Consider the following 22,499-nt stretch of genomic DNA (forward strand, 5'->3'; position numbering starts at 1 on the left):
GAACAAGGTAGGGGGCAATAAAATAAACACATCAGAACTACCAAAACCAGAGATTACAAGGAGTTCACACAGTGCCCCACATTTTGTTCCTGATTCACAAAGAGATTTACGAGTAGCATCTTTACAAATGTGGGGTCTCTGCACATAAAAAGATAGGACTGTCCTATTTTTATATGTGCAGAGACTATAGACTCGTAAAGATAATACTCATAATCCATTTGTGAATGAGGCCCATAGTGTCAAGCAAGACTTCATGAGGTCAAATCTAACTGCAGTGTTGAAGTTAAAAACAAAACTTTGTCATCACAATTTCTTTATCACTGCCTTGGGTGTCATTGGTCTATGACTGGCCAACATTAGAGCATCCAAATTACTATTTTCCAACTCCTGAGAATTACCCCTCAGAAAAAGATATGGCCATTGTCCTAAAAAGTCTGGAACAGAATTAAAGGGCTTTCATTCATATGACCAAATAGTCTGTCACACTCAACTCCTCCACTAAGGACAAACTAAATAGTAGTAGATCACTATGTCAGCCTGAAACATTTGTTGACATTGGGCATACAATATTGTAGGTCCTTCACTCTATTCAGCATCTGGCTCCAACCATTTAAGAAAAGAATTGTATTTCAGCAGGTGGACATCCTGGGGAAATGTTAAAACAAAGACGTTAGAGTGAAGGTGTCAGGCTGGAGGAGGGATAGAAGAGAGACGGTATGGGGAATACCTGGATACCATCTCGGGGGATTAGTGTGCTATACAAATCAACATAACATATCACAACATAATGTGACAGGATGTGCATTGTTGAGGATCCAAGACAAGAGAAGAGCAGCTACTGGAATTTTAAAGAAGGGTGGCTGCCAAAGTTTGCCATTCACTCTGAAGAGGATCATAGAATTGTCTGGAAACGAGTAGCTGGTAATCGAGGTATTTAGGTGTTTGCCAGCAAGGAGAACAACTAGTTGAAACAAGGGATGGGTTTGGTTGCTGATAAGCAGTGCAACGACTATACAATCCATATTTACAAATACCCCTTGCAATTAAGAGTTGGAGTAGTGATCTGCCTATCATGATCAGTAAGGAATGGTGATTGGTGCCTAATAGATTACTGCAACCATAAGAAAGATGGTAGAGATGGCTGAGCACTTGATCACAATGTGTTCCAGTGAATCACAACCGAGCATTGGGTTTTTCTTGTGGGGAAGCAGACCAAGGCCACTCTGCTGTCACTACTAGTAAACACTATTGTATTTACTATTCACTGTATTCACTATTGCTTTCCGCGATAATGTATTTAGTCATCAATGTCAATGAACCAAGTCTCAGTGATTTCCAAACTATGAAGATAGTCAACATTAATGCTACCATGGACATTGCTGGCTTTATTAGTTTTCAGCCGGGAGCTAAGTAGGTCTGCAGAGAGAGACCTCGGACAGAAGCACTCATCCGAGTGACAAGTGGGTGTGGTAATAGTGGTTATCACCATGAAAGTGGCTAGGTCCCATTGCAAAATCACAAGTGACATGGGACGTAACAGCGAAATGCTACCTAAGAAGCACTGTACACACACCTGGCAAGTCCATAGAAAAGCATCCCATTAGTAGGAACCCAACTTGTGTTAAACATACATATAAATAATCCCGAGTTAGTAGGCACTCTCTGGCACTATGAAGAAGTGTGAGACATCAGCTTAGATCAGGAAGGCTTCATAGTGTGGGTGAGGCTGACAGGCCTAGCCTAGTAGGTCATTTAACGTGGTGATGGGGGCACTGGGTTTCTTACATCTTTTGTTTTTGCAAGCTCTTGCTACATTGGTTTGGATGGTAATAGCTTTTGGAAGGAAATGCTGAACTCTTCTTTTTTTGGTTTTCTCTATCTGACATTGTAGGAAATTCACATTTTTTGTGTGGTCACCACCAAGTTTCTGCATTTCACTGGCCAATACTTTAATGGTCATTGGTAGAATCTGCACACTGTGGTACTGGTGTCTTGTACCAAGTTTATGTCCTCTGACCCCTAAAACAATGAGAAATTCACTAAATCTCTGATTGGCGTATTTAACTTTTCTATAACGCCAGGCTAGGCGAAAAGAGAAATAGTACTTCGCTGGGGCATCAGGCAAAAACCTACTGTCAAGGACTGGCTCAAAAGCATGTCATATTGCGACACCACGAGTGAACTGTATGCAGAGTTACAACCACCCACTTCGCAGCACAAAGCTATATGGCAACCTCTTTGAGAGTACGTCCGGATACAGGGAGCACAGAGCGCATCAGTCAGCCAGGCGGAAAACGGAACGAGTCAGGGTGCGCAAGCAGAGGGGTGACACACGCAGGGTTAGGGGGACCGGACCGCACCCAAGAATTAATACAAGCTCCAGACAAGGAGCAATCATATAAGAACAGGAAAGTAAGGGAACCACGTCTTACACTACAGAGATTACAACATGTGTTAAAGGAGGAAATGTAACAATCATTTACATGTGTTACAAGATGTCTGAAATCTTCGTTTTTATTTGAAGACTGCGAGAACGGTATCTTTGTGTTTATACATTGTGCATCCATGTATGGTATTAATAGAAAAAGATAAATAAAGGTTTAAAAAAATATAACGCCAGGCTAAATCCCTGATAATCGTATTTAACTTTTCTATAACACAATAGTATATGCTGTAGAAATAGAATATATGATGATACAACAAATTCCGTTGCAACGCATGTCTTTACCACGCAAGCGTTACAACGGAATTCGTTTACCACGGATAAACTTTTCCTCGAATAATTGCGTGGTGACGTCATACGTCGTTAAGAGAAAACGGAATTTTTTCCCGATTTCTCTCAAACGACGCTGACGCCGACGTGACTTATGGTGAGTTGTTTTATTTGGGGGGGAGACCCCCCCAATCCCCCCTTTTTTTCTTTTTACCTTTACCACATATGCCTTTACTACAAACATCGTAGTAAAGGTATGCGTGGTAAAGGCATTAGTGGTAACCACGCATGCGTTGTACTGCATGCGTGGTTAAAGATTTCGGGGAAACGGCTTCGTTGTAAAGGCCGTTTCCCGTAGAAATACACCCATGTCATGAGAAATCAACAGTCACCTACGGACTGCAGCACTTATTGAGTCATGCACTAGAGGAACAAACATAATCATGGCTAGGTGTATCACTGAAGCCTGACTACAGTGAGACATGTTAAATAAATCTATTTTACAGGCAAAAACCACCTTTTTAAATATTAGTAAGTCAGCCCCTACGTAAGCCTTGTAGCCCACAAGGTAAGATGCATTATATTTCAAAGGGCTGGATGTCGAAAATTAATATTAAACAGTGCTTAATTTGAACGAGTGGTTGCCGATGGGGACATTTCCTGAAAGCAATACAGGGAAAAGCACACAAAGGGGAACAAAGGAGAAACAGAAAGACAGAAACATTGTTACAATAGGAGAAAGCAGGAACTTTTAAGAGTAAAATAAAGGGGAAGGCAGTGTCTAGCAGTGAATTAAAGAGGCCCGAGGTGGATTCAAGACTACGTAGCCTTTAGTATTCAGCGTGCTATATTAATAGTGGTGGCGGCAGGCTTCTGAGCAAAGCTTCGGGCACTCTTTCTATTACAAATTAAGCACTGATATTAGATGTGGGAGGACACTAGGATTATCATGGTACGCTTATCATACACACCCCCAACCCTCTTGGGTGACCAGGTTTAGTGCAGCCAAAGACTTTTGCCATCTTGATAATGCACTGTCTGGCACGTGTCATTTTGAGCCTGTTTGCAGCAAGGCAAACAGGAACTGCTGAAAAAGTATCCCTGGAAACTTTTACCCGACTGGTTAGGTGAGCAGGAGTCACGACCACCTACTAGCTGGTAACAGTCCTAAACGTGGCACCCCCCAGGCACCCTCTTGAGAGCCAGTTCTGAACCTGCAGAAGGTCAGAAGATGATGGGACCTGTTGTCTGTGACCTAAGAAGAGCCCTGAAGAACTGGACTAGCTCCCTCTTGTACCTCGGACAATAAAATGGACTTCAAATGTCATTTGGCTGATCTCCTGTGTGGCTACAGGGAGACAACAAGCTGCAAGAGGCCTTTTTTTGGACGTATCCAGCAGACCACAGGGAATTAGATCTGGACTGGACCCTGCTGTTGGCCTGTGCCTGATGCCAAGAGTATCTCCAAGGGCATCATGTGAGCTCCTGAGGGCCTTTAGAAGTGTACTCCTGTGGTTGAGTGGGACTTAAAAAGACTAAGGACCAGATTTAGAATTTGGCAGATGGGATATGACGAATATTCTGTCTGCCGTATTGCAAGAGATTTATATCCAATGGCACTTGTAATATGGCGGACGAGATATCCATCACAATTTGTGATACAGTATCCCACCTGTCAAGATCTAAATCAAGCCCTAAGTCAGAAAGTAAAATATTAGACCAGGACGAACCTAGTTGGTGTATTTGACCCGTGCTCCATTATGGTCAGCCTGAGATTGCGCCTAGGTTCCAGGTCTACCATGACCATAGACATTCATTGGTGCATAGGGCTTTTTGGTACTAATGCTACTGAAAATTGTAATTCTCTAGTTTCCCCTATTGGATTTTGGTCATTCTGGTGTACTTTTGTTTGTTACATTTTATTTTACTTTGCTTTTCTCATTTAGTTTGGGATTTTTATTGTTTGGAATTCTTACTTATTACTGTTTCTGTACTGCATAAATACAGTGCCCTTAGTTAAACCTGTCTGCTTTGTGCCGTAGCTACCATGGAGATGAGCTCATGTTCATTTAGCGATTTGAAAGGTTCACCCTGATTATAATGGGATTATTCCTTGGAGTGGGCAGTCGTCCACCCAAATAATAACCCAATTTTGTAACAGATATCCCATACCTTCCAACGGAAATCTTTGGGAAAAAAGTGAGTTTTGCGAACGATGCATAGTAATGTGTATTTGCCAGCATCTGCTTTCGTCATTTACTTATGGCAGAGAATTAATCATGAGTGTTTTGTTAAATGCAGGTTGACACATTCTTGGTACATATTAGACAAGCCTAACAACATCTTCCAGGGGTAGGCATGTGACACGGAAGAAATTGCCAAAACGAACATCAACTCAAATTGTTGGCAAAGTAAAGCTCAGTCCATGTCATGTGTTTGGTCTTCTGCCCCCAACCCAGACATTTCATAAAGCGCTGATGTGCAGAAAGATGAGCATCTTTCTGAAAGTTCACAGCTGCCATGCAGTTTTAGAGGCACACTAGCTATTATACTTCAGTGAAACCACATCACAGCACTAATTATATGAGGGGATAGTGCTTACTCCGAGATGCTGCGTCTTTAATACCGGGGATGGCTCCTCCATTGGAGCGACACCCCACTTAAAATCCCCCGTAAAAAAGGAGAAAAAAATCCCCCGAAAACACCAGAGATGAAAAATAAAATGGTAATTTATTACCATTTTATTTTTTATTCCCTGTCCTGATCTGAGCGTCAGGAAGGGGGCGGGGGCGCTGCTGAGTGACAGCAGCAGGAAGGATGTGGGCTGTCTATGTACTGTTTAAAGTGTGCATGTCTGTTTGGCCGGCTCTCTTGTGATGGCCAGCCACACATGCACACTTTCAACATCTTTAACCCAGCTCTCTTAAAACAGCTGGGTTAGAGCAAGTGCAAGCCTCCAGAAGGCTGTGGGGCACTGAGTGAGGCCACTCCCTCCAATCAGGGCGCTGCTGTCATGCTGCATGAAAACAATGCCAGGATTGGTCAAGGGAGTTGCTGCATCCAGTTCATATGGAAAGAAGAGGATCAGAGGACGTTGCGTTCGTTAAGTTTTATTTATTTTTATTGCATTTTGATCATGCATGTACGCCCGCCCGCCACCATCTCCCTTCAGATGGCAGCCGCCAATGTTTGCTACTTGTATTCTGTAACAGAGAGGAAGAGGCAAAGCTAAATATTTTAATTCAGTTATTCAATTAAGGCCTTAGTTAATATGTCCTCTCTAATTTGCATGCCCTTAGTAAAGATGTCTTAGCGAATTATGGCGATGAAGTTCATAACCACATGATTTTTTCCATCTTTTACATTTTGCCTGAGCAATCCTGATGAATTTTAAAGGGAGAAAAGGGCCACTGAATTCTGGTACAGTGAAAGCACCAAAATCGACGATTATGCCTTATTGTTAGAAAGCAAACTGCGCTTGTAACTGATGCTATTTATCAAACCTAGGGCCAGATGTACAACCATTCCGTTCTGCGGGTTGCAAATTGCTATTTTTTTGTGTCTCGCAAAACGGAATATACTAATGTGTCTCAGACACGTTTAGCAATTCCCAATGGGGTTGCAAATGACATGCCTCATCAATATTCATGAGGCATAACGCAGTTTGCGACCAATTGGGAATGGGTTACAATCACAGGGATGGTGGACTGCTGGGGACAGCAGACCACCATGTCTGTGTTTGCTTTTTAAATAAAGCAATGTTTTTTTTCAAATGCAGCCAGCTGTCCTTAAAGGAAAACAAGATGCATTTACAAGAAAAAAAGTGAAAAGTTTTCTTTTCATTTTTAAGGTCAGGCAGTGGTGCGTGGGACCACTGACTGCTCTGAAAAAATATTTTTGCTGCCAAAGACAAAGGACCCCTTCCCGTTTGCGACTGGCTTACCACCAATTTGAAATTGGTGGTTACTGTGATTGTTTTGCAAGCGCATTTGCGGTTGAAAAACAATCGTACATCCCCCTGCATCTCACTATTAGGAAGGGACGTCCTTGGCACGCCCCTTTCTAATAGCGACTCGCAAACCCTATTTTGCGAGTCGGTTATAGGTTACCGACTCACAAAATAGGGTTTGTACATGGTACAACCCTTCTTAGCGGTCACAAATGGCCCAATTTCCCATATACAACTACTAAAAACAGTAGTACATCTGGCCCCAAATGAATTCTGAGCACTGGATTTCGTCCAGGGCACTAGTAATCGAGACCTAAGTAATAAAAAGTTGTAAATTTTAAGCAAACTGATCATAGGGTTGAGGAAATTAGTGAGTCTCTCACAGACACCACCGAATAAGTTGATGAGGGCCCGGCTGCTTCGTGAACAATATAGTTGCTCAAAAACCGTGACAAAACAAAAAAAGAATTGCCAACCCCAGACCAACTGACTTTGCCAATGCTTGTTAATGTGAACTAAGAAATTAATTTTCCATCATAGAAAGAGTGTCCTACATTTTAAGTTTGACCCTAGAGAGTGGTTTGTAACTATCTTCATCCAATAATATTACAAGCATTTTCATAACAGTATGATCAAAGCTGAACATTGAGTAAGAACATTGTGTAGGCTGGACGGAGGTTTTTGTGTATTGCTACATAAAACAGATTTAATTCTAAGGGCAAACAAACCTACCTAAATGTATAAGAGGTTTTAATCTACTAATAAATAGTATTGGCTGTAAATTGTGTTCATGCAGGAGTTAGAATAAATGTCCGTATTCCATTAAAAGGAAAATAGCAACATAACGGAAGTTTTTTTTATTAATTAAGATAAATATTTTATGTAATGTGAAGGTTGTAATAATTGACTATTTTAATCAAAGAAATAAAAGCTAGGTGTAGTGACTGTTTGGACACACACACACACAAATCTGTATTTTGTTAAAACCCGTTGATATGCACCATTCCAATCAAATACGTAAGATGTTAACATTAAGGTTGGAGCAGTTCCATTTACTGAACGTATTGTTTCTTACTACCAGAAAATGGGGTCATGCCCTAACTCCTGGGAAGTAGGGAGCACTAATACAGTAAGGAAAGTACACAAAAGGATTTCCTCAGGGAATAAATTCAAAAGATTTTTTTAACTGAAGGGACTGGAATAAAAGAAGACCCCCAGTGATCTCAACTGATACCTCATGAAATATACAAGGAACTTTCATGTGGCATTGGAACCAGGCCCTCTGTTGTAGACTTGTTCACTGGAGCAATAGTCACTACTTTTTTGTGAAGTGTAAGCAACAATGAAACATAGGGGCACCGTTTATTCTGTGATAATAAAGCCAATAAAATAATACTAATCACAATACGTCTCATGGAGAATTTGTGACCTCATACTTTATTTAGGGAGGATCTCAAGACCTAGCTCTTCGAATGATCCTCCTCCCAGCCTAACCAGCAGCCCACCTCCCCACCCCCAACAACTTGAGACCCTCGCGGGTGAGTAGCCGCGCTATACAATACCCTGATTGATTGATTGATGAAGATCTGGTCCCTGAGGGCAGCAGTGTGCTGTATATAACAAAAATATACAAATCCCACAAGTGCTAAACATGCAGGTATGTTTATAATGACAGTTCAGACGGGTAAGAGAAAGATGTAAGTAATCCTGCCTAATTGTTAGATAGTCCATTGTTTTTGGAGAGTGCAGTCCATTGGTTTAGACAAAAAAATTTAATTTACAGACAAATTTGTTAACTGCGTGCAACCTTTAGGTGGAAACATTTGTATTACTTTTGTACATTTCAAATCTTTGATTCTCAAAACTTGTGTATTTCTTGAACTATTCCTTACTCTTGAGGGAAAGTCCAACTACTATGTAAACTTGCCTGCATTGCATTATTTGGTATCACAACAGAGGGAAGGTGTGTTAAAAAATGCTGTGACTACTCAAAGTCCTAATGTTGTGAGTTTTCAAAAGAGATTTTCACTGTGTTTTCCACCTTTGTAGCACTTGGACAACCATGCCTGTAAAAGACAGGGGTACGTATTATCAGGGTAGGAAAGTGGGGACTCGAAGAAAATATTTGATTGGTTGTAGTGGAAGGGTTTTGTTACCACAGAACCATATTTCCCTGTATAGAAAATGTGTATTTTACAAATCATAAGGCACTGTAATCCATTTTGCCAAACTGTTCAGTATTAGCAGACTTGAAGCAGTTACTTGGGAATCTGAAAATGGCATAGACTTTTAAGTATAACCCTCTGAAATGATATCTATTATTACTTGACCTCAGGATAAAGGTACAATTAGGGCATTAGTTTAATACATTTTTTTGCGAATGATCCCCCTAAGGCAAAATTGACGTTTTACCTCTTCATTGCAACATATCAAAATATTACTTGATGACATGATAAAGAGCACATTTCACGGTCAAACCGCATTATATAGTGTTTTAGATAAGAAATATTGGATATCATATACAGCTTTAAGAACTGCCATGGCAAAGGCTCAGCTGATATGAACTTTCAGAGGCAAGAATCTCTCACCTTATATATGTGTGTGTGTGTGTGTGTGTTGTGTGTATATATATATATGTGTGTGTGTGTGTGTGAAGGTGAGAGATAACTGCCTCTGAAAGGTTCAAAGCCACTGTGGATACTATGCAAGTTTCTTTTCACACTATTCCTTTCTGCATTGAACTGCCCTAGCAGGTCTTACCTGGGGCTTCAATTAACTGCTTGTAGACGCTCAGAAAGGCAGTCTCAGCTTCCTTGCTCCTCCGACTAAGTGCTACCACCTTGGGGAAAATAAAGACACCAAGTTAGGAGATGGGAAGCAAGAGCCAAAGCAGACTCTTGCATTTACAAAGGTAAAACATCAAAAAAACACATTTCATCGCAAGACATACTTGTGTTCTAAAGGTAACTAGCGCCCAGTGTTTGACTTTAACACATCGCACGCCAGTCATATTTAAGCCAAACAATCACACAAATATTGGCATTTTTGTGGGCCGGGTGGACTATGCCGCAGGAGGCAGCTTCGAACATTATTGGAATCTGTTATTTCCTCCCGGATTCTTGCCGAGATCTTTAAAGCCAGTAACCTTCACTGAAGTAAATTAGGTACATTATTCTTCCTGTAGAGCAAGTGTCTGAAGGCTTCCAGGTAGGCCAAAGGTCACCCACACAGCAATCCAGTTGTGAACACCTCGTCTCCAGTGTTTCCTGCGGCCTGACATTCTCTTCTGTCTCTATTACCAGGATGTGGTATTTTGCACCAGGCTGCGAGTTAAAACTGGGTCAAGTGTTTATGTGGAAATGTAGATCAGGGCACATCTGGGGTGCACTTCCATCCATGCACATGTTTCTTTCAGATGTACAGGCTTGTGAGTGATTGCGATCACCAGTGAATTCTTGGCACAAGGGTATGAATGGGCTTTTTTATGTATCACACATTAAGCATGCAATCAACTCTATTATCTCTTTGCAGGAAGACTCAATGTTTTAAAATCTGACAGATTTCCTACTCAAACACCTTTTTATTTTATGAATTTTTCTGTAAACATTTTACATGATTAGTTTGTTCACAATCTTGTGAAATAGCCTATAATAATAATAGCCTCAGCTATAAAAACAGGAAATGATAGCTGGCGAAGATACCAAGTGCTATATTTACATCTATTACAACAGCAAATGTGTGCTGTTTTGTACTGTAATGTATTGCCATCAAACAACATTTTGTTTAAATTTCCCTCTGCTGCTGTAATGGATTTATTTGCCTTATTTCCGTCCTCCTCTGAACGAGAGTCCTATTTCAGGTACTGAAAACAATTCAGTAAAGGGGTGTGGGGGAGGGGAGGGGCGACCTAAGCACCAACAAGCATTTTCAAAGCGAATTGGCCGTGCCTTTGGGATTTGTCAATACAGCAATATTGGCAAAGCCAATGGAAACATCATTGGTAACAAAAAAGGTAAAAATGTTTTTTGCCACTGTTGAACAGCATCAGCAAAAAAATAGAGCAATGATGTTTACATGTGTATGTGTCAACCCATATGCGCACATATCTGGACATATGTGTCATGATACTATGGTGCCCAACGCATGACGTTAATGGACATGTGCATACATGCATACACACGGGTACATCAGGACACAGCAGCAGTTGTGTCTTTTTTTTAATTTACTGTTCTAAGATGGAAGGTGCCCTTGGAGTAATACATTGGAAAATGACTCCACGTTTGTTGTCGGCATCGTGATCGCCGGAATGACGTTGCGGTATCTCCCTCGTGCACTGACGTCAGTTCTTTACACAACATTACACGCCAGAAGCGCAGAGCCATGCAAAACACTGACCACTGGTGCACAAAACTAGGGCCCTGAAAGGGAGTCTCTTACCCTAGAAGTCAGTTCGCAGAATGGGGAGGATGGTTGGGGCGGTAAGGAATCTATAACTAATATATGTCTCCTATAAATATATCGTTCCCAAGGTAAGTAACTTGTTCATCTGAAAGAGACAATTAGTTATAGATGCCTTACCTTAGAATAGATACCCCAGCAATACGAACCCCGGAGGTGGGTCTGCGACCTAAGCTCACACCAGAAAGTCCTGGAGAACTGAACGGCCAAAGAAGCCGTCTCTCCGGACTTGGCTGTCCAAGCAATAGTGTTTCGTGAACATGTGCAGGGATGCCCAAGTGGCTGCCTGGCAAATGTCACTGAGGGGGACACCACGTCCCAAAGCAGTAGTTGCTGCCGTCGCCCTCGTAGAATGGGCATGCAGTCCAACCGGAGGTTCCTTCTTTGCCAAGGAATAACAAAGTTTGATGCAAAGAACAACCCACCGAGAGATGGTTTGTTTTTGCACGACCCGACCTTTCTTGGCGCCCACATAGACAACAAAGAGCTGGTCATCCACCCGGAATTGTTTTGTGCGATCCAGATAGAAAGAAAGGGCATCTTTTGGATCCAGAAGGTGTAGCCTCTCCTCCTCCTTTGAAGGATGCGGGGATGGGAAGAAGGTGGACAAAGTGATGGTCTGTCCAATGTGGAAAGAGGAAACCACTTTGGGGAGGAAAGAAGGTCGAGTTCTAAGGACAACCTTGTCCAGATGAACAGCAAGGAGGCTTAGAAGACAGACTCTGAAGCTCACTCAACCTGCGAGCAGAGGTGATGGCAATCAGAAAAGCAGTTTTTCAAGTTAGGAGTCTGGGAGGACAATTTTGTAGCGGCTCGAAAAGGCGCACACATAAGGTAAGTCAAAACAAGGTTCAAGTCCCACTGGGGCATTACGAAAGGAATAGGAGGAAAGAGATGAGTAATGCTCTAAAGGAATCTATTTACTATAGGGGACTTGAAAAGAGAAGGCTGATCAGGAAGCCGAAGAAAGGCTGAAATAGCCGATAGATAGCCCTTAAGAGTGCCCAGAGCAGAGCCCTGCTGGGCCAAGGAAAGGAGGAACAAAAGAACCTCAGAAAGAGGAGCAGAAAGGGTATCCACAGCCTTTGCTGTGCACCATGCCACAAATTTGTCTACAGGCATATACCGTTTTGGTGGCGGAATGCCTGTCTGCCAAGATACCATTACAGACTTCGGGAAGAAGGTCGAAAGCTGTCAACTGTCGCCGCTCAATCTCCATGCAAGGAGGTGGAGGCTGGACAAGTTCAGGTGGAGGCCCGTCCCCTGCTGCTGTGACAGAAGATCCTCCCGAAGAGGCAGTCTGATCGGAAAATCGATGGCCATGTGTAAGAGCTCGGGATACCAGACTCTTCGTGCCCAATCCAGATCCACAAGGATGACTTGGGCCCGGTCGCGCTTGATCTTCAGCACTCTGAGTAGAAATGGTATGGGCGGAAAGGTGTATAGAACACTGCAACTCCACTTGCGACAAACAGTGTCGCAGAGCAAGTGCCGCCTTGAAATTTCCAACACGCAGAACTGCTGACATTGCGCGTTCTCTTCGGTGGCGAATAGATCTAACCAAGGCTCTCCCCACTGCTGAAAGAGACCTTGAACCACCTCCGAGTTAAGACGCCATTCGTGATCCATCATGCACCTGCAGCTGAGTTTGTCCGCACCTAGGCATTCAGAGAACCTGCCAGGTATTGAACCACCACAGATATGCACTGATTTTCCAGCCATGTCCAAAGGCGGAGAGCCTCTTGACATAGGGTCCACGACCCCGCCCTTCCTTGTTTGTTGCAGTACCACATGGCGGTGGTGTTGTCTGTGAACACCTGCACGACTCTTTCCCAGGCAAAGGGAAGGAATGCCTTTAGTGCAAGACGAATCGCCCAGAGCTCCAGGAGGGTGATGTGGAGCTCAGACTCCGCTGGAGACCAGATGCCTCTGACCTCCACCTCTCCCATGTGGCTGCCCCATTCCAGAAGCAATGCATCTGTCACCACTGTGAACTCTGGTAGGGGAAGGGAGAAGGATCTGCCGTTGACACAATCCTGGTTCGTTAGCCACCACTGCAATTGGTGTGCAGTGCCCTCTGAGATCTGGACACAATCGGAAAGATTCCCCTGATGCTGTGCCCACTGGAACTTCAGGTCCCACTGCAGAGCCCGCATATGCCAACTGGCATGATCCACCAGCAGGAGGCCATGAGGCCCAGCAGCCTCAGGGACATTCTGACTGAAACCCGGGATAGAGGTTGAAACATCGGTATAATAGCCTGAATATCCCAGACTCGCTGCTCCGGACGATAGGCCCGAAACTGCGTTGTGTTCAGAACCGCTCCGATGAAAAGGAGCTTCTGAGAGGGAATCAGGTGTGACGTCGGCACATTGATAGTGAACTTCAACGAATGCAGGAGGTCCGCCGTAGTCTGGGGTTGGAAAACGACAGCCTGGGGCGAACCTGCCTTCAACAGCCAGTCGTCGAGATAGGGGAAGAGTGGAACCCCTGATTTGCGCAGATGATCTTCGACCACCGCCATCCCTTTCGTAAACACCCGAGGGGCACTGGTAAGGCGAAAGTGGAGCAAGAAGAACTGAATGTCTCTTGGCCTTCCTCCTCACACTCTCGCCAACTGCTTTGTGTATACTCCATTTCTCCTCCACCTTCCACTCCAAACATTCTATTACATCATAGTATTCATTACATCATTACAATCATCAGGTAGGAACTGGTTAACAATCTGCAAGAAAGAGGATTCAAGCTGCAGACGGAAAGGTTCTTGGGTGCAGAGCCACAAAATTGCGACAGGGCAGGAACTGGATGAAATGCTTCAGCAGAGAACAGAACTTAAAGCGCCATAATCAATGTTGAAATCCTCTAGGCTTTGTGCCGGCACAGAAGTGCTCTCAAATGCCTACTAAAAGAAACTTTTGATGAGGCCTGCCCTTTAAAGGCTGTGTGTAAGTCATGTAGGCTGAACTCTTGAGTGGGGGTGCAGATTGAGAGAAACCTATTTTAATGTCATCTGTCCTTACTTTCTCCCTCCAAACGTCTCTCATTGTGCGTCCGAGTTTCATGTGACAAAATAAACAAGATCGTGGGATGGATAAAAGGGTGGCGCTGTGCTCTTCCACAGAGCTTTCTCTTCATTACATTAGGCGGCCGAACCTCTGACCTGTAAATCTTGTCTAATGCACATTATACAAACAGGAGGGGCCAAGAGTATGGATTTCAGGCACAGATGATGGATGGTTCAGCCATATCAGATGAAGGCATTAATATCCTCTTTTAAAGTATTTTGCTCCAACCGCTGCCAAACAAGCAAAAACATTACTTACTTAACAGATCAAGATGCAATCTAAAAATGTCAGTGCCAAATCTGGAGCTGTATGCACTTGTCTCAAATTGAACAACCTACTAATTTGGTCAATTAATAAATCATGGGCGGAAGATGCGCCGTCTGCCAACAGTACTATAATGCGGTTGTCTGTCCTGCAAACTGATAAATGATGTTGTTATTGGTTTATTTTCTTTTTCTTAAAGAGTGCCCTTATGCTGAATATGAATAACACACTTAATACACGCATGGAAGAAAACAGGAGTATGTCCGCCCACGACATCCTCTTAACTGGACCACCTGGTGAATGTGAAACCCATAAATATAAAGGGAAGGTTGAAGATCACACATCTTGTCTGGTGCTGTCAGAAATCTGTGCACACAGTATCACTGTGTGCAATAGTTTGAAGGCCTACATTAACGTTGTCCACAGAAATCAATATTGTTTACAAAATGATACCTCTGATTTCCAAAAGACGCAGTGGGAGGGCGTGTGTCCCCTCCACCTGATTGGGTTTTATTTATGGGGTTCCCTGTGCCTAGAACCCTCTCAGCTCCTCTTCATCTCTTCATTTTTTCCATTAGCAAGGCACAGGGCTTGTGTTTATGCATCCCTATCCTTTCTGTTGTTACGCTGGCAAAAAAGACCTATTGTATGCAATATAAAATAAGAGTAGGCTTTGTGTTCATCCCTTGCTTATGGTTAAATGTCTTTCTTGTCTTTATCTCTTCCCTGCTCCTGATTCAATGGCTTTCCTTCTTCTTCCTGTGTTTGCCTGCCCAAAGAACATTTTGTCTCGCCATGTTATGATGGAATGAGTTGTATCTTTCCACTGCTGCTGTTATTAACTTGAATTGAGGACCCAGTGTGTGTCAAGTCCTCCCCCTCTTTCAGGCCCCACGCTCTCGTTAAAATCTGTTAGCACCATTAGCGCCCATTTGCCTCCCACCTCCCTCGCATTGTATTGGCAGGCAACCATCTTTAAATAGATTTTAATCTATTGCTAGATGGCTACCCGTATGCAAGAGTGATTTTGGAATGTTTTTCCTAAAATAAAATAAAAACCTATTCCAAGATGACTGACATGCGGGAAACATCACTTACAACGCAACTTTTACCACGCAATGCTTTTACATCGCAGCTTTTACAACGCAAACCATTACAACGCATTGCGCTGGGGGGCGTTCTAGGATAGGGAATATATTTAATTTACTATCCAACACCTTCCCTACTATCCACGGGGACTGGAGTTGGAATAGTAAATTAAATAATTCACTATCCAGCGCCCCAAAGCACTATGCGTTGTAATGGTATGCGTTGTAAAACTCGCGTTGTAAAAGCATGCGATGTAAAAGCATGCGTTGTAATGTCGTACATCCCTGACATGCATGTGCATGCACATGAAGTGACCATCTTTGACTGTTTTTTTCATTTGTTTAAAAAGTCAAAACAGTCCAAGATGGCTGCAGTGTTTCACAGAGCAGTCATCCGAACTTTCTTTTAAAAAAAAAGAATTTAAAGATGGCTGCTATGCATTTGCATGCATCTGGAGCGACCACCATTTAATGTTTTTTTTTAAACAAAAGTAAATTATTCCACAACGATGAATGTGTATACGGGTGCATGGTGGTGAGCTTTAAATGTTTTTTCTTTAAAAAGAAACATTCCTAGGTGGCTGCAGCCTATGCACTCAATCAGCGGTAGCCAAGAATCCATATGAATAAAGAAAGGAATGACAAAGCAAAAAAGTGTCATGGGCAAATACTAATGGCTATGCCAATTCTAGTTTGTAGCTTACTGTTTCCATGCATTCAAAAGCAGCCCTTCACCGCCCTGTCATATTTACTGGCGAGAAAAGCTATGTTATGCTACTCCCACCCAACCACAGCAGTTATTATGCCACTTTCTAATGACTAAATGTTTTCCTTGTATTTTTTTGCAAACGTTATTCAATAGGAAATAATTAATGAAAAAAAGCAGGTTCCATTTATTTGATATTAGCTGAAAGCAGAATGTGGCTTGCTCCTAGGCATTAAAGAAGCATAATGGTTCTAGTAAGGGCAGAAATTATATTGAGCCTTTGTTGCTCTCTCGTCACACATCACATTGGAACATTGGCATCAGCTTGGCATTTTTTGAAATACCATTTGCTTTGTCCCAAAATGCTACTCATTTTTAATAAAGAGAATTTGTCTCCGTTAAGCTTGAATTCCAGGCTTCTATTTTTAATGAATAAACGTGTAATGCTCTGAAATATTAGCATGCTGCTCTCATTAAACTCTCCTCCCATGGACTGACTCTCTTTCAAGTTACCATCACATCGTCATATGTCCACGGATTTCCATCCCAGACCATGAGCAACACATATGTCTTGGATTAGCATCACAATTATGACTACGGCCTCACATGCCCATGCATTGCTTCATATGAACATGTGCCAGCACAGAATGTCAGGTGTCACCATCACAGACCAGGGAATGGTGTTTTTTGCCATGTATCACCATCCGCGGCCAATAATCACCATTAGATACCAGCTCAGAATCCCAGAGATCACATCAACACCCACACCTGCAATGGGAGAGGCTCTGCTGACAAAACAGACTGCCAGAACATATCCACCACAAATGAAGACAGCAACACATAGGAAGCCCAGCAATTACCTGCAATGAAACAGCAATCCCTAGTCTGTGAAGTACAAAGAGCCCCCTCTAGGTTCCATAAACCCATCACAGATACACAGTACAGAGGTTACCAGCAAATTAAGACTAAAACACTTGAATGTCACACTCAGGCTGAGTATGGTTTGGGCTTACTGTCACAAGTTGTACAATATCCTTGGGATAGGGAGCATTACCGCACAAAAACAATGAAAAAATACAAGCAAAAACAATGGAACAGCCATGGTGTGTATAAACGTGCTTCCACAAAGGCTGCAAAGACACTATCATTATACTTGTGTAGGACTGACATCATACACATCTCAATTACCCTTCCTGCTGCACGAGGTTCCATCTTCTATTTTGCTTTCCCTAAGTATTATTGCTATCCCAGGGGGGTCTGATGACCAAGCAAAGTGTGTGAATCCTTCCAGTCAGTTGCAGAATAGCAAACCCAACAGTAGCCAGGCATCTGCTAGTATCTCTAGGGAAGGGCCTTGCTTGCCATATTCCAAAACACCCGTAGGCCTCGTTTCCTTTCCTCTTCACGTCCTGACTCACAATGTAATTGTCTAGCAGGATCTCATATCATTCACCAAGTATCGGGAAAGACAGCAATAGCTCCCCTTGCACTGCCATCATCTATCTGCATGTGAAAAGTATTACCCTAATATACCAGATGCTGCCAGCAAATGTCTGGTATTATCTTTATGTAACTGTAACATACCAGGGATCTTGAATAACCAAGAGGGGCCCCAGAACAAAGGGGACAAAGAATCGTGGCCCCATGCAAACGAGGGAATCTCTTTGCCTCTGCGCCGTGTTATAGATGCGGGTGCAGAAGCAAAGAAGCAGTCAGGAGGCGTACTGACAGTACGCCACCTAAATGGTGGTGCACTGTCAGTGCACTCCCTGATGGCAGCCCTCTGGAGGTGAAAATGGGGGTTCTATAGACCCCACAGACATCCAATTGCAGGCAGGTGCAGTCACTCACCGCACCCGCCTGCAAGGGGATCTCAAATCCCTTGTTAACCGCTACCGCGTTTTCCCGCGGTGCGCAGGAATTTCAAAAATGGCTTGATCGTGACAAAGCCAGCTCGTCATCCGCGCACCGCAGGTAACGTTGATGACGAGCTGGCTTTGTCATCAGCATCGCAGGGGTTAAAATGCAGGGGGGGTTGTCGCTTGCTCAGAGAAGCACGGAGCAGCTTTTAAACAGCTGTTCCGTATTTCTCTTGAGTGCGCTGCACTGGAGGCAGCGCGAGTTCGCAGTTGCCCTGAAGGCCTTGCATTTTACATGATAATGGACACTTTTCCTGTTTGCACCTGGCGCACCTGCTTAAAGGTGCGCCGTGGCACAAACAGGAAAAGTGCACCCTATTGTAATAGGGCCCCAAGGATCACCATTATATGCCAGGAATGATGGATCACTAGTATAAATCACATACTCCCATTACTATCAGGGATCGCCATCATACACTAAGAATTGCTTTCTTATGGCAACCATTCTACTCTATGACTTGTATTACATATGCCTGGGATTGGCACTAAATGCCTTCACATGCCAAATATCACCATCATATGGCAACTTCTCCCATCATGTGCCACATATCCCAACCATGTAAGCGGTGAGGATTTGCTCTCTCAACATGCATACTCAAATAAACAGGCAAGACAGACACACAACCACATACACTTAAACATGCTGGGGAACATGTGATTTCCATGTATGTGGCCTTCCTCTGGGACTGTGGCTCGGGGTGCATCAGCAGATCACAGCTCGGTGTGGCACCACCTGCAACCAAGGCAGGGCTGAAGAGGGTTCAGAACAGCAGGCCAGCATGGGACCAACTAATCACTGGTAAGAGCCACTGCAGCTCAGCTGCTTAGCATGTTCTCGGCCCATGCCTGCATTGATCTCTGATCTCTTGCTTCTCCCTTAAATTGCCAGGAGTGTTTAGTGAAACAGAAAGCAAGTCCCTGGAGAATAAACCTGATGCTTATCTTCAAATACATCCATTGTGTGTGGGTGCTCATGGAAGCTTTCAAGGCACTGCAGGCATGAAGACACAGAGTCTATTTGGGACTAGATGCTGAAGGTACGGTCCATTCCAGAATTCGGAGAGGAGTATGAAGGAGATGGTGGAAATAACCCATACTCCTTCTGCAATTTGGAGGCGAGCCAAGAGCCCTTTCTGTTTTTCTCATAATTTATGTTAAAAAGAAGGTATCTTGCTTCACAAAGATTTTTTTAAATTTTATTTAAATTTTTTATAAAGGGCCACATAAGCCGTAAAACACTGTAGAGTGGTACATCACATGTGCAACCAGATAATAGTAATCAAATGTAACTGTACGTACTGTACATGCATAGAAATATAAATCTTGAAAATAAAATTAAAAGAAAGATCCAAAAATTATAAAGAGTAAAAATAATCAACAAATGCAGGAAAAACTGTTTTTAATTAATAAATGAAAGTTTTCTGCGAATCCCTCGGAGGATGGCAGTGACTTTTACACCATCATTGCCATACCTGTGAACGACTGGTCCTGATCAGCTTAAATCTAGAAATCTCTAGCCTGATAATGCCACTATGGTTATCAAAGACTCTCCTGGCATTTTTAGTTTTTCTGCGAAATGAGCTGAAGTTCCCAGTGGAAATGCCAGACTAGCCAACTGAAAATTCAGGCTAGCCTCTAATGAAAGCTAATACAATTTCACAATAGGTGTAATAGAGTTGAACTTACCAGCCTCAGCAATGCACGTCCAGGCCTAAAAAAGAAACTTTTCTGATTTCCATTGGGAATTTTTGAATCTGCTTTAATACTAGGGATATGCTATTTACCCTCAAACTTAGTGGGAATCTTCTTTGCCCAACATTCACATGCTACTAGAGTCCCCCTGTGTGTGGAGGGTGAAAGAGGACCTTCTGACACAACTAAGCAGCACACACCTTCATTGCGTTAAAAACATGCGATGGATGGAGCTTATTGACAGGCTTCACACATGACCATGACTCAAAATCCCATGCCTGCCAGATGACTGTCTTTCGCATAATTTTCTTCATTTTGAATGTAAGGAAAGTGGACCCAAATGACATGAGCTACATGTCCACCTGCATCCTCCGTGAGGCGTATCAGGAAAGAAGGCGCCAAGAGGGCCTAACAGCGAAGCCCAGCAGGAGATTCATGCAAGCTTTAAGGATGAACCCCATTAATAAGGGACAACAATGAATTGCATGATATATGAATGTTGGTGAGATTTGCATTATTCTACTGCAGATTAACATAAAAATCGAATCTCTAAAAATAAATTGCCTGTTTTATCGCAAGATTAAAACAAATCCAGTTTGTACTCAAGGTATATCATGGAAAGCACAATGAAGTCTGATTTTTATTGAATCATTTTTTGATTTGCGTGCAAATCAGCTATTTTAGGATTCCAAAGAAGGCTCAAAAAGATACCTTGACCATTAGAGACGTTCAGTTCTAAATGACATGGCAGGAGATTGAAGCTCATAATGTGTGCAGGCTGGTTAGAGAGAGGAGGCCGGTCTGTTGTAGCCACATTCATATTGCTTAAGATGCAGTCACACTGCAAGAGACAAGCAGGTTTTAGCCTGAAGTGCGCACAGGAAGCTTTGGTGGGTAGCTATGGTTAACCACTGCTACCCATGGGGTCATGGTTGCAGCACCTATGGACTTAGTAGCAACCACTCTAATTTAATTAACGTGATGTATGCTCTTTTAATGCATATACACCTCCAGCTTTTGCTAGTTTCAAACGCTGTTTCTTTGTGAGTTTTTATCAGTCATTCTTTTTGAGCATGCTGCAGCCTTGTTCCGTGGTAATCCTGGCAAAAGGATGTGTGATGTCACTTCCTGCAATGTCACCCTGTCTCAAAAGGCACATGTAGTGATTTCAATGTCTGTGTATTGGTAGATACAAGTGATAGTATAAGACTCAATGAGTTTCAGGAAAGTGTAATGTTGGACAGAGTAGCACGAGGCAGAAAGTGTTAATGGAAAAGTTAGTAGATATATGGAGCTGTTTCTCAGAAAGAGAAAGGGGACTGGGGCACAAATTGAGGAGCGCTGACTGGTAGAAACTTAGAGTAAAGGTGTAGTCCAAGTGGTCGCTCTGACTTTTCATTAAGCAGGGAATGGGTCATGAGCTATGGGCAAGATTTAGAAAGCCCTTTGTGCATTTACATTCACCTGCACAAGTTGATGCACTGAGGAGTTCAAAACTACTTGCAATTCTCAAAAGTCATGCTGGACTTGCAAAACATGCATTGACACTAATGCTTCTGTATGAACAAGTGTGTGGAAGGGTGGAGCATTTCTGGAATTTAGGGATGGTCACAAATTTGCTCCTTTGTGGGTATTCACAAACTACTCTCCTGCCCTCCGTCTGTGGAAATGTGTGACAGGTTAAAACCTTTATCAAACAATAAATGGATGCTCCCTCTAGGTTCCTTCTACTGGTTGTCAAAATAAGTGGTGGGTTCAAAGAAGTACACACACACACATAAATGGTGTAAATAAGTAGTAGCTGTTTACAGGAGCATCCAAGCGCCTCCAAGATCCAACTGCTTACGAACACTCCACGGAATTTACAATGTTATAGGAACAACAACAAAGCTTAACCAATAGGACACAGGATAATACTATTACTGTTAGGAAGATCATACAGGTAAGCATGACAAGTTTGGTAATGGAATGTGAATGTTAAATCAACACAATGCCCATGATATAGCTTTCCACATAATGTTTACTCCTGACAACTGCGGGAACTGTAGGGAAAAGAGGACCCTACTCTCCCCTGCCGAAATCGACAGGAGTAGGGAGGAAGGGCTTTCTCTAAGAGGAAAATATTTTCTCCATGGAGAAGAACAATATGAAAATAGTTAGCTTTTACCCTTATTTTTCCACAGACGTGCATCATTTTACTTGAGAAAGTGGAATTCACAAAACCTTTTTAGGATGACGTCAGAAGGCTGCGAGTGACACAGATCCTCATGGCATAACTTCGAAAAGTTTCAAATTTCCCAAAAGTTGCAAATCTGCACATAAGTGAGATAGTGTACTTGCAGGTGCAGTTTTATTACTTTGACTGCCAATAAGTATTTCTATCTAATGTCACATATTAACAAATCATAACTCAGTACTGATGTTCACATTTCCACTCGTAAATCTGTAAACCACGGCCCATGCCTTGAGTGGTGCATGGTGGGTTTTGCAAAGGAAAGGGAGACATATTTCTCCAGGGGAGTAACGCAGGCCCCTGAAGCTCCTACAGTGCTAGTAGGGTCCCTCAGTACTTCAGGGGGTCCTGAAATCTTCCAGGAAGAACAAAGGAACTGAATAATCTTCAGATATGGGAGACTCAGGACCCC

The 22,499-nt window shown here is 42.9% G+C and overlaps 1 protein-coding gene across 4 annotated transcripts in view; it reads right to left on the reverse strand.

Annotated features, from left to right (window-relative positions):
- The window catches only part of CUX2 (cut like homeobox 2), an 854,685-nt gene that overhangs the window by 265,497 nt on the left and 566,689 nt on the right, over positions 1 to 22,499 (reverse strand). For all 4 annotated transcript variants that reach the window (XM_078667470.1, XM_078667473.1, XM_078667472.1 and 1 more), the window contains one exon: positions 9,423 to 9,501. In XM_078667470.1, the coding sequence (XP_078523596.1) occupies positions 9,423 to 9,501 (79 nt within the window). The remainder of the gene's footprint in view (positions 1 to 9,422; positions 9,502 to 22,499) is intronic.

This window comes from Lissotriton helveticus, chromosome 11 (genome assembly GCF_964261635.1).
Source record: "Lissotriton helveticus chromosome 11, aLisHel1.1, whole genome shotgun sequence".
NCBI classification, from domain to species: domain Eukaryota; kingdom Metazoa; phylum Chordata; class Amphibia; order Caudata; family Salamandridae; genus Lissotriton; species Lissotriton helveticus.